Source organism: Solea solea, chromosome 13 (genome assembly GCF_958295425.1).
Source record: "Solea solea chromosome 13, fSolSol10.1, whole genome shotgun sequence".
In the NCBI taxonomy this organism is placed as follows: domain Eukaryota; kingdom Metazoa; phylum Chordata; class Actinopteri; order Pleuronectiformes; family Soleidae; genus Solea; species Solea solea.
In genome coordinates this window covers 17,340,928-17,354,618 of record NC_081146.1, presented here as the reverse complement: position 1 = coordinate 17,354,618, position 13,691 = coordinate 17,340,928, and the positions used below count along the sequence as shown (strand labels likewise).

The 13,691-nt window shown below is 40.5% G+C and overlaps 1 protein-coding gene across 2 annotated transcripts; it reads right to left on the bottom strand.

The window, feature by feature from the left end:
• Positions 1 to 1,891: 1,891 nt before the first annotated feature.
• Positions 1,892 to 13,183, bottom strand: trhra (thyrotropin-releasing hormone receptor a). Of its 2 annotated transcripts, XM_058646830.1 has the most exons (3): positions 12,002 to 13,183; positions 10,060 to 10,077; positions 1,892 to 4,339 (listed from the first exon to the last, which is right to left on the bottom strand). In XM_058646830.1, exons 1-3 carry the CDS (start codon positions 12,812 to 12,814, stop codon positions 3,899 to 3,901), a joined length of 1,272 nt encoding a protein of 423 aa, XP_058502813.1. In that variant the 5' UTR covers positions 12,815 to 13,183; the 3' UTR covers positions 1,892 to 3,898. The 2 variants fall into 2 exon arrangements, with proteins under 2 accessions (XP_058502813.1, XP_058502814.1); XM_058646831.1 differs by lacking the exon at positions 10,060 to 10,077.
• Positions 13,184 to 13,691: the final 508 nt, after the last annotated feature.

The window sequence follows — 13,691 nt, the reverse complement described above, 5'->3', positions numbered from 1 at the left end:
CGCCGGACAGAGAAACAGGGTAAGAGGGTGAGCAGTGCACACATGTGATTAAAAATGATGTAATAATCCTAGTCCAGGGGTGCGCTGAAAGATCGCAAGTTCACTGTTTCCATTATAATATTTATTGAAGTGAATTTAGTATGTAATGGAACACATCAAAGAAATTATTGAAGAGGTGAGAGAAGCAAAACTTATCATTAACACACAAAACATAAAGACTAATACAAAGTTTTTAATCTATGCTTTGGTCAAAGGTTTCAGTCATGTTCATGGTCACCAAACAATCATTTATTGCCAGCTTCCGATAAAACCAAGCTTTTGAAACACATTACTACAGATTATATACCCTCAGTCAGAGGTTGTATTTGTATAGCACTTTTTCTCACTTTTCTCAAAGCCACTCAAAAGCTGTTTTATACCACAGTTTTGCCAAGGACACATTGGCATGTAGACTACCCACAAACCTTCAAGTTAAAAGACGACTCGCTTTACCACTGCTCCAGAAGAAGAATACAGCAACAAAAACATGACACAATTCAGGCTTGTACAATCTTTTTGGACTGACTCTGTCAGCTTAAAGAATTTTATATTTTTACGTTAATGGATGGTAAGAAGACTCGGAATGGTGCTTAACAAACCACCAAATACTAACACGCTGAACATTTTGCGCCCCCACTCCTAGCATAGCAGAGGTGGATACACTTCATTCAGTAAATCGTAAATCCTCATTAGTGCTTGGACACTGGGACAAGGACAGTCGTCCAATTGTACGGTCTACGTCCCTGTGCATGGAAATATACTGTTTATGTCGATCCAGTCACACAAGGAACAAGATACGACTGTGGACTTAGCATAAGAAACTTTCCACACTCTTTCTGTAGTTCTGCAGGTATTTGTCTGGGGTCTGGGAAATTCTGACGGACAATGAAAAAGAAAATATTGTTATAATCCATTGCTGCTTCAGTCTGAACTGAATTGGTAGACCTAGTGGATGTGACATGGGACACGAGGTGACGCAGAGCCCCTTTGACACTTACCAAAAGTAACACAATTCTCATTCATGTGTGTCCAATACTGTCTAATCCACCATTGGATGACATTTGAAGGTTGGCGCTGGTTTTTAAAGCAAACCAGTGCTCTTATTTCATCTTGAAGAGCAGGGTCTGCCTGAAAAGCCAAGTTATTCACATTATTACAGTGTTATAGTTCTGCCTGTGATACAATGTATGCATGCACCTGCTTCTAAAAAGCAGTGCATGTAGAAAAAAGTGTCAGGCTAAAATTCAGTGTGACATTAAAATTTATGTTTGAAGTCTCCACTACTGCAGTCCCCAATTTATGTGTGTGTCCCAAGGACGTTGCTAGTGCATGAACTGTGTAGGTAATCACTATTTTTTTGTATACACACCAGTGTACTTCTCCAAACTGGGGCAGGTTTGATGAGTCAGATATCAGGAATAATGAGCATAAATTGCAATCGGGTGTCATATTGTTTTTGTTGTGTTAACAGCTGGCATCTGAAAGCTTCAGTGTGATTCAGTTTTGTTGAAGGAAACCACCAGATGCCAAGTGTTTCAAAATGAAGCCATTGACCCCTCTGATTGATGCCCTTGCAGTCGCTGCTCATACACAAACTATCTGCCTGATTCATGGCGGTGTCACAGATGAGACGCTCTCTTCAGTGGCTACACTGGTTTGGAGATCACTGGCGGTGGAGGTTTTGAGGGAACAAAAGGAATCATTTTTGTGAAGTAGTAATAAGGCACCATCCTCAAGGCAGCGCAATTACTGTGTTTATTGTAGACAAAGACCAATACAAAATACAAAACAGTCCATCAAACAGCAAGAGCAGGGAAAAAAGCTACCTTGAGACTCAAACCACCGCCTCAGATGGGGGAAAAAAACACATCAGATATCGGCTTGCTTTCAATCAATCTTTGAGTTCACGTCACAAAAGCATGTGTTCATGTCTACCGTGCAGAACAGAAAACATGTTTGGAAAAAAGAAGCGAGAGAAACTAATCAAAGTGCACCAATTAGAGGTACCTCATGCTAGAAACGATCTAATAACTATATCTCCTTGCACTTTGGACAAAAACTTTCACTCACGGTTTTGAAATAACAGAAAACACATTGAATCAAATAAGTAATATTTTTTTTTAAAATAACTGCACTCACTGACACACGTTTGAAAACACAATATTGAGTTAATTTGACATTGCACAGTACAATACGTTTCAGGCGTCTACGGTATTGACAGAGAAGCCTGCTGTTCGGCGTGGAAACGGGTTCCTTTAATGAGTTTGCTTCTTAGTTCCATATTCATACCCTTTGAGTGCTCTTCAATTTACACGTGTACAAGGCTGAAGAAATGGCAGGTTTTTCTTTTAAAAGCAGCGTGAGCCATATGCTTACATACTCAAGTGCACAAGCTCAAGAATGGCACTTTGTCGCAATCTATTTACACATTCAATCATTGCACTGTGGGCTTTGCTGAGCTGATAAATCACAGAAAAGTGCTGCACGCTGCACTCTGGGCTGATGTCAGTGAATTACTGCCTTGACAGTGATTTGACCCTTTGATGAACAGCCACCCTGTCTGCACATCCGAGATACACATTTGTCTCTCATACTACTTATAATAATGATGTTAATGAGAATAATGATAATAATAATAATAATTCAATGGCCATTGCACTGGGCAAGCTCCTCAGCGAGACCACAGTGGTCTTCTTCACAGTGACAACATAAGGCCTTTTTTTTATTGTCTGTCACTGCGACGTAGTTATTTGAGTTCAGAAATCAGTAGAGTACAGGTAGCTCTACATTAACACAGCAGGTTCCGGGAAGTGTCTGTTCCTTCCTTTTGCACAGACCTTTTTAAAAGGGAAAAGGTCATGTAATTCCATGTCTGTGCTTTTCGCTCTAGTAGCAAGATTACAATGTCACGGCGTTGTGCATTTGGATTCAATGGAATTACATGGCTTGTGTCAGGGAGGCACAGGAACAAAGAGGAAATGCAATTTCTGTAACACATGGTTATCAGTGGTATAATGATATCCTAGGGCTGGCTGATAAAAAAATAAATAAAAATAATAAAAACAGTGTCTCCCCTAATTATAATGTACTGATGCACTGGCAGTTAGTTACACTGCTTAAACCCAACATTGAAACAAAGGTCCTCATGTCCACTGTACAGTATTTCAACTTATATGAAACGCATTTCTTTAAAAAGGGGTGTAATGGGGATTTGGGTGCCTTGCTCAGGGGCACCCCTGCCCTTGACCTGTCCTAAGATTTGAAGCGGTAACCCTTACAAGCCCAAATCCTTTCCTCTTGGCCACGGGTTGCTCCAACTTAAGTATTTAGATTCTATAATAGTAACACAAAAGCAATGTGTTACATTACACTAAACAGGGCACAGCTCATGTATTTCACTAATGTGGAGAATTGCAATATAAAAGAAATGTAAAAAATAAGTAAGACTGTGTGCTTTGACAAACAGCCAACCCTCAATATATGCATTTACTTTTTCATCAACGGCTTACGCATCATTACCTCCCTATATGCTCACAGCGGAGCTGCAGGGTTCAAGCCAAGTATAAAGATGGCGGAAGCATCTTCACGTCCTCACACTGTACAACAATCAGGGCAAAATCTCTTGGATACAGGTGCTGCACAAAAAAACAAACCTAAATTATAAAGAGCATTTGGGAATAAATGAGGTAGTAAATGTGTGTGGTGTGGAGATGGTTTGGCTCGTCACATTAAGCAGCATCTGCTGAATCCTATAGTTTCTTCATCTGTATTTTACAAGGGCATTTTAAGATAAAGCTGACCTTCAGATTTAATTTGATTAAATAGCAGCTTCATTTACGTGGAGCACCTTTTGTTTTAGTCAGGCTTTAACGTCACTTCCAGGCAGGGGAGGCTCCTCATACAGCATCCTCTTAGCGGAGGGCAGGATGCTGGCGGGTAAGTACTGATCTGACGGTGAATTTAGCGCATCCATTTCTGTGGTGAAGTGGTCGGGACTCTCGCCATTGGATGTCTCCTTGATGACACTGTAGGTGAGCGCCACACTGTAAGACGCCGGTTTCTCCATGCGCTGGGGGCCACAGTGACACAACTTCTTGAACGCAGCACGGAATTTCTGGGACATGGCATTGTAGATGACTGGGTTTATGGCACTGTTTAAGTAGATGCAGAGGCGGCAGAACAGCAGGAACCAGGTGTCCAGGTAGGCCTTATCGATGAAGGAGTTGACCACCACTAAGGTCCGGTAGGGCATCCACAGCAAGGCGAAGAGGATCACCACCACAGCCAGCATCTTGGTCACCTAATAGAAGTGAATCATGATTTTTAAATAGTTACAACAAGATCATACTGCAGAAATCTGGATAGTGATATCTGGATAGTGATATCTGCACACTCATGTCGCAGCAGATATGCATTTTCTTCTTTAGCTATATAGCCAGCATAGGTAGCAGCATATTCAGCCTAGTGTTTTAGTCATTATTCATATCGGCAGATTCAGTGATACATTTCAGAGCCATATTGATACTGTGCCAATAATATTGAAGCCTATAAAAATAAAAGCCTAAATCAAAATGTTATAATCAAGCTTATGAAGAATTTATTTGCCTATTTAGAAGGATGGACCTGGAAATTTGGTTGATCAGTATATATTTTTATTCAGATTATTATTGTTGTTTTTTTAAATGCCACCTTCTGCAGCAAAGTGCTTTGATGGTGCTGTGGCATCGGTCTCTGCAACTAACTCCTACATGATTTTCAAGCAACTCAATATTTATCTTATGTTTAACAGTCGGTTGAAGCTGACGCTTCGCTCACGTGTGATTAAACCGTTACGGAGGCTGCACGGCCATAAAACGAATGCCAGTCAGACACACAATGGTGGAAAACTCAATGGTACTATAGTGACAATGTTTTTTTGTTTTGTTTCCTTGTTTCACTCAGCTGTTTATTGAAAACAAGTGTGACGATTATGTGAAATAATTACAATTAGACATGCAACAGGCTAACCAGAGCGTCATGAGCAATAGCAGGGCCGTGAGAATGAAGCAGCTATATGGAACACGATTGGTGTTCTTGACCCCCGTGGTTTTTGCTATCAAAGAATGTCATGCCCTTCAAATGATCGTTCTACACATGGTTCACAGAAATAGCATACGTACAATCCTCAATACCAAGCTCATCACTCCCTGAACAGAACATTGTCTTTTGCTCCTCTTATTGTGAAGCAGTCTCAGATTACACAGCGTGTTCGTCATTTGTCACGTTAGCACTGTAATCATGATCACTTATCCTCTAAAATAAATCAGAGCAAAAAGAAATTCTTAGTTTGGTTTGTCGTTTACACACAGTTCTCTTATTAAACTATATGACCTGCATCATGTATTACATGAAGTCATTTCTTTGGGCTTCTTTGGATGCACGCTACAAATACAACCATTTTTATTTTTATTTAAGTTACCGCACAGGGAGAATTGTGGAAGCTGTACAAACCACCAAGAACTGACAGATGCTCAAAGGGTCATTGTTTGCATCAAAAATAAAACAAACTCATAAATAACTGAGCTTCTCTCCACCTAGGGGAAGTATTTGAGGGTGAGGATTTAAATGTCTTATCTGTGAACACAGCTGCATCACCAACCAACACTTGAGTCACCTTAACTACACTTCATCAGATTAACACTGTTGCTCAAATATTGACACTTTTACTGGAATTTATTATAGGTCTGAAAGCTATGTAATCAATAAAAAAGAGAGGCATTCAAGAGCCACCAAGTCAAGACAATCCTGACAAAGTGATAATGAAGCAAAACTTCCATGACACCATAAATTAACATTTGGTCAGTATACCAAAAAAACAGTTATCACAGCATCTGCTAAACTCCAAACAAAGAATGAAACACTATTAGTGTTATTGTTTTCCATTAACCATAGACTCATACATAGACATGTTTTCAATCATCAATCTTGTGTGCATCTGGAGGACCACACATCTTTATTTCAAGGCCCTTAGCAGTGTGCAATACCTGTGCAGAAGATCCCCAAAGCATTGTTTTATGCAATCTATTTTCCTGAATAACAATGATTGTGCTCTGGGCACCAAAGGCTGGTGTGACATTCCATGTAAATATAAATGGGGCACTGAAGCCTATGTTGAGATTGATTTTCATTGTACACGTCCTTCAAAAAAGCACCCTTGCCTTTGCAGCAAGAAGAGGATAAAGCGGTAGAAAATGGATGGATGGATGGACTTCCTTCAAAATACTGGCAACCTTTACCAGGATGTACCCTGTCTTTTGCCCTGTGACAGTTGGGATTGGCTTCAGTGACCCCTGACCCTTATGTACAGGATAAAGCTGGAGACAATGGATGGATGGATGGACTTCCTTCAAAATACTGGCAACCTTTACCAGGATGTACCCTGTCTTTTGCCCTGTGACATCTGGGATTGGCTTCAGTGACCCCTGACCCTTACGTACAGGCTAAAGCAGTAGACAATGGGTGGATGGACTTCCTTGAAAATATCATTGACTTGACCTGATGAAAGTCTTGAGTCATTATGAGAAACTAAAGATAATGATTAATGTTTTTTTTTAAAATGTTTTTAAGGTGGGACTGGATTCATCAAAAACATCCAATAGTTATTTTAACTTTTAATGAGCACTTTTTGAGACACAGAGATAAAATCTTTTGATGAGCCAGCAAATTAAAAATAAATGATCATGAATTTCATTTTTTTTAAGCAACTGAACTGAATACCAAAAGTCTGGCCAGAGTAAAAAGTACACCATGTGTCACCCTCAGTCTGCTGGTCTTGAACGGCTAATTTCTGCACTCTCCAATGGAGTGTTCTGCACGGACAAACTTGGTACAGATATAATTTACACCCAGTGATTTATTAAAATAAAAAACCTTTTTCTTTCCATTTTGTTTCATTTCTCCTGGCTTGATTTACAAAGCTGAAAGCTCTTAGACACATTCCACTCTTTGCCTTTACAGGTGTAACTCTGTCACTTCTGATTACTGATTGAATGCAGTGCCCTTTAAAAGGAAAGGAGAGCTCACTGATCCTCTGATGAATGTCTCTCTCAACCGTGTGGCCTCGTTTGTCAGTTTGTGTTGTGAATCAAATGACCAAAAAAATGTATTAAGACTTTGTCACCTCTGCCAAGGAGGTTAGGGAAGTATGTTATTGCCTATTGAAGAAATAATAATTAAACTTTGGTGGTGATAGAGCATCAGCAACCTTGGCCGGGATTTGCACTCTCAGTGATATAGTTCCTGCTGGGCTGCTGACAAAATAACAGAGAGAAAACAGACACAATGTCAAGAATAAAATGAGATTTAGTGTGAGATGTACGACACATACAGCAGGCTGAGCTATAGATCTGAATATGAAGGTAACAGCAAATATCTTGATTGGTCCGCTTTTTTTTTTTGCTTAATACTTCACTTCTTTGAGCAATTGAGTTAATCTAAAAAGAAAAATGAGTGGAATAACATTTCTGTATAAGATCATGTACATGAACAATCTAATTTTAAAAGATAACTGCATTCTCAGCCTTTTATATCAGAAAGTATGCAGAACTAATTCTTTGAAAAACTGACTAGAAAGCTGGCAGGAGGATTTTAGTGTCTCTAATTTGAACATAACCAAACTTAAGTGCACATTTGATAGCAGCATAATATCATCAGGACAGATGTCAAGGCAGTTTCTTGCACTTAAGACAAACTAACATTCTTCTGTGTTGTGTTTAAAGTATAACATTTACTTTAAAATATCATTGACAAAAACTTGTAAATCTACTGTAGTTGTGTGATTTAAGTTGTCAACAATGATGCCAGTCCATTCCAAACCATCACACGACTCACTCAAAATCATCCCATATTGTCATTTACACATGGGACGTCTCAATGATGCCGTAGCTTATGTCAAACACGGACATTTCAGTCTTGTCAAAGATGGTTAAGATTCTCTCAGCATCTAGAAACTCTGATCTGCTCTAATCAAATCCACATTCACACCTGAACAAAGCCTAGATTTGATTATACTCCTGACGTGAAACTTGTATTTAATTAAACCTTGTTCAAATTTGCACTGTGACATTGTGCGACAGCTGTTCTGATTCGCCTCACTCTAACTGTGTAGGATAGGATCAATTCAAGAACCATCCCCTCATTATTTCTTGACCTTTGGTTAACTCACTAAAACATGTGAAACAGACAGTACAAGCAAAACACCAGAAACATATGTGACAACGTTTTTTTGTCGGGTGTGTGTGTGTGTGTGTGTATGTGTGTGTGTGTTAACCAGAGATAGACCACAGGCCAACTGGCTATTTGTGTTGGGGTTAACAGATTACACCATGTAATAGAGTGTGGAGCTCCTTTTCAGAGAACCACACCCCCATCAAAACTTGTACCTCTGCTGTGTTTGTGCCCTCAGAGTACGTACGAAGGACGAAACTGTCATCAGTGGCATAGTGTCTGTGGCTGATATGTCAGGGTATTTTCATTTAAAAAGTCATTTTCTCTCTGCCAAGCATCCACACACAAACAAACCCCGGTGAATCAAACAATTCCCTAAACTCTGTGCTCCAGTAACATCCATCATTTTCAACCAGGTTTGACCTGAAATGGCCCTGCTGTCTTTGTCACTTTGGTGAATTTGACTACATTATTCAATGTGAGGACAACTATAAAGCTATGTGTCTGACGTTGGAAAATGTAGTTTTAAAAAAAGTGGGAAATGATTTTGCACTTCACTAGTCTTGATAAGAATACAAATGAGCGCTGGCAGCTCCGTGGCGTACAGTACGGTACAGAGGTGGTGTTCAGAGTCACCAGTTCTGACATTTCCCTCTCCTTTTTTAATGAATGCAAGGACACACGGCATACTTTTAAATCATATCTAAATAGGCCCTTATTGTATAATCATAACTCTGGAGAGTCCAAACACAGCAATTCAGAAAAGAATGTTAACAGAACCTAGAGGAGGTGTAGAAGTTGTTCTCTGAGACTGAAACAAGTTAAAAGGTTAATGTTGGTTAAAAAACAAAAAAAAATCCATTTAAAGGGATAGTTATTTTACTATGTGTGTTTGTTTACATGCACAGTTAGATCGAGCTAAGGCCGTAGTCCGAGACGCAGTTTATACGTTGTCTCCTTCTACGAGAATTTAGTGCATGCCCAGAACCCGAAGTCCGACTCCAGTCAGACTAGGCGTATACATGCAGGAGTAATTTGACAATGAATCGCATTATCAAGGTATGTTAGTCCGACTAAGACTAGCTCGATTTTAGTCAGACTAATGTGTTTCCATGAGATTAAGAAAACTGAATTATTGTCTTAGTCCGACTAAAATCTGACTTTTAACATGCATGCAAACACACTGTGATGTCGCCAAGTGCACTAGAGTTTCTGTGACCCATCCTGGAATCCGAACAATCACTCTCCCCAAGATCAGCGGGCAGCAGAGATCATAAGAAAAACAGATTTCAAACAAAAGCCTCACCGTATGGAATCTACCCCTGCTTATGTCTAGGATATCTTAAAAATAAGTTGACCTTTTTATTTTACCATTTAGCAGCCTTTTTCCTACTTCCAAACTCAGCATTTTTTGACGTCACATGAGCTTCTGGTCTACTCCTGTCTCCTTTGGTACGTTTGTGTCACAAAGGTAAATGTGAAAAAAACACAACTTACCCATGGAAGCGGTGGTGGATTTACAACTCTCTGTGGATTTTCTCTGTGGACTTTGGTGCAGAGATCGGTTAACAAACTTTAATGTCCAACCAAAAATAAGGCTGCTGAACTGTGAGAAACACAGTACCTGTTCTCAAGATATCGTAGACTTAAGCAGGGATATATTTTATAGGATGAGTCCAAGACTGAGTCACGAAAACGGTGGCATCCTTGGCAAAGTCAGTGTTGAAATAAATACCTAAAAACAAGCACACTTCAAACAATGAACTATCCCTTTAATTGAGGTTTTTTGTCAGTCAACATTTTTATTAAACTCACCCAATGACCTAAGATCATCTGTGGAAAACAGAAAGAACAGAGGAAAACGTCATGGACCATTAAATCCCAGAGAAGGCAGTAATGGAACATTATTGATGGCAACAATACCTCACAGAAAACCAAAGTATAAGCTCATCTGCATAATTGCATTTGTGTATATAATCACAGCTCGCTTCTTTACAATGCATGCATGAAGGGTTGTGTGTGTGTGTGTGTGTGTGTGTGTGTGTGTGTGGTTGTTGTGTATCTTGACCTCCTTCTGTGTACCTTTGATCCCTGTGGAGGAAACAGCCTGTTCTGCCTAGTTTCATACCAACTTTCAGTATTGTAACATACTTTTAGTATTTTAACTGTATCTTTGTGTTTTCTTATGAATTTTATTTAAATTTACTTTTGTGTTTTACGACGTCTTGCATTGGGAGAGGCCACCCTCCTATGGGGCCTTTGCTTTTCCATGAATTATAGTTTGTCTTCATGTCCTACACATTTATATTCCCTTTTATGTGCAATAATAAAATATGAAATATTGTGGTCACTTGGGAGCTAAGTGACAACGCACTAGCTGACTTGGAGGAATAAACTAGAGATTTACAACATGACCTGCGGAACAGCTGGAGCCATTAACCCTCTACTCACGCATGTAAACACAAAGATATCACATTGATAAGCATGGAGGTGCACAGATCGACCCCAGGTGGAGCTCAAGCACCTGCCTATTTACCCTCTGATAGATAAGGGTCCCTTCAAAAAACATTATTGATTTATTTTTCTTTAAAAGAAAAGGCTTTAAAAAGTGGCTCCTAAGATCAGTCCTGAATTATAATTGGGTAATAGTGCACACAAATGCATTAAAGTATCTAAAAATACCAAGGCTACTGTTTGTTTTTTGAGTAGTGTACACTTAACATAAGCCAAAAAGGTTCCAACACTCTTTAAATCTCTACAAATAAGTATTTCCTCATCACTTTCAATTTGGTTGCTTTTAAATGACGTCAACTGCTTTACCTGTCTCCACTCGGTAAACAGTTGGTACTTTGATGCATGATAAAAGTGATTTTAGTCGGTAATTCAGTTTTCTTAATGTCTTTTTAGTCTGGCTAAAATCAAGCTAGTACCTGGATAATAATGCAATTCATAGTCCGATTACTCCTGCATGTATACGCTTAGTCAGACTGGAGTTGGACAAAATTTCCTCCACGGCCTTTGACACGGAAGCAGAAGGAAACGACTTATAAAGTGCAATACTGTTGCCGGAAATAATACGGTGGTGGCGTCTTTCTTCGGACAACTCCAGGGCCAAGCTCGTTCTAATTTGTGTCACGATTAACATGTACAGCAGGTACGAAACATACAGAGCCACAGCACGATCCATCTCGCTGTCCTTCTCACTGTTCAATTTTTGTTTATATCTTATAGAGCGATACAGCGCCATCTACGGAGGCGGAGACAGATGCACGCGTATACTCAGACTTTGTCCAGTTGCCTGTCTTAGTCGGACTACGGCCTGAGCTCGACTCGCAGCAACACTATTTCACAGGACAACCTGCATAACGTCCGATTACCTCCGTGTCTATCGTGAATCACGTAGCAAATGCACAACCGCTTTTGTATTCTGCCATGAATGACAGCTTTAACTTCTGGGACAAACCTCCTATAAAACATCAGAGTGAGAAAGGAAATATTTAGCACTTGTAGTGGGCAAATGTCTGTCTTTTGTTTCAGCATTTTATTGTGTTTAATTGTCATTAATGATCATGACTACTCATGTCACTGTCACCTACTGTACTTTTTTAAACATCTGCATGATTTCATGATTATTAATATTAAGTAAATACGATATTTATCAATAATTATGAGGGGGTGCCATTTTTCTTCAATTGAGCCCCGTCCCCCCGTCCCTGAGATGTCTGTGCACACCACTGCTGATGAGGTCGTGGCTCACCTGTCTGCGGGAGGCAGCCGTGGTGCTGCTGGAGGAGCTGCTGCTGTTCATCATCCTCACCCCCTGACTCGTCTCCTTCTTCCACTTCTTGGTGCCCTGCTTGGGATCGGATGGCAGCGGGTTCAGGAAAAGTATCCTGGCGATGAGTCCGTACAGGACGGTGGCCAACATGAGGGGCAGCACGTAGAACACCGCAAAGTCCGTGAAGTAAATGGGCAGATAGTGACTCCTGGACACTTTGTAGGCGCAGCTGAGCAGCACCGCGTTGTCATACACCAACTCTTTGGTGTCCGACAGAAAGAGCCACATGACGCAGTAGACGGAGGTGAGCGCCCACACCAGCAGGATGATCTTCTTCGCTCTGGATAAAGTGCACAGGAACTGCGCCTTGATGGGGTGACAGATGGCGATGTAGCGCTCCACGGTGAAGGCAGTAATGGAGCAGGAGGATGCGTTTATGCCCAGGTACTGCAGATAGGTGATGCCCAGGCAGCCCGCGTAACCGTACACCCACTGACCGTGGAGTGCGTCGGTGATGTTGGGCAGCCCTGCAGCCGTCAGCACCATCAGGTCAGCCACGGCCAGACTTACTAAGTAACAGTTAGTGGGAGTCCGCATGTGTTTGGTGGTCAGGACCACCAGGATGACCATCACATTCCCCACGATCCCCACGCCACATATGAGGGACACAAGCAACACACTGACCACTTTATATTCAACAGTATAGTCGATCCAGACGCCCAGAGTCTGATTGTCCTGCACCGACGTGTCATTCACCACAGTCATGTTGTTCTCCATGGTGAGGTTTTCCATGACTGAGAGTCTGTAGCTTTGTGCGCTCAGGTGGGAATCACACCAGGCAATCAATAGTAAATAAATAAATGAATTACAATAGAAAAAAATAAAGATTCAGAGGCCCCATAATTAAAAAATAAAAAGTCATTAAATCCTCCAAAAACTTAATTTTATCCAGATGTTTTCCAGTCTTACTGCTTGTCCCTCTCCACGAAATCCAGTGTGTGGTGTTTCATTATGAAGCTCCAATTTTCCACGAAGAAATAAAGAAAATAAAAACAGTAGAAAAAGCGAAGTGAAGGGTGCTGCAGTTGTAGTTGAAGTTTGCAGAGGGAGGACGTGTTGTAACCCACCGCGCCCCACTCCAGACGACTGAGAGTGAGCTTCGTGCACAGTCTCTCTCTCTCTCTCACACACACACACACACACACACACACACACACACACAGCAGCTCACTGTGAAGACACGGGGCGACACACTGGATCCACGATCTGTCTCCTCCTCATGTGAGCGACTCACCCGCTGAGGCACCGTGCTGTGGTGTTTAAAATATCTCTATCTATCCACCTATTCACCTCCATATTCAGTGTATAAACACCTCACAATTGTCTTATAACACATCAACATTGTGATTCTGCTTTTAATACAACAATATTACTAAGCTTACTTTATTTAAATATCATTTTTACTTTTAGTTTTATTCTTATTCTCGTTCCTATGTTTGTTGTATGTTATGTTTGAGAGAGAAGTAAGAATTTCATTCCATGGTGTAAACTGCTGTGTTTTGTTACTGTACATAATGACAAACTTCCTAAAATGAATGAATGAATGCAGCATCTAATAATGTGATACCATGTTGACAAATCATTCATGAAAAGTCTGGGATTTGAACCT

Excerpts from the sequence above, each read along its gene's own strand:
- trhra (XM_058646830.1), bottom strand. The coding sequence starts at position 12,814 with ATGGAAAACCTCACCATGGAGAACAACATGACTGTGGTGAATGACACG.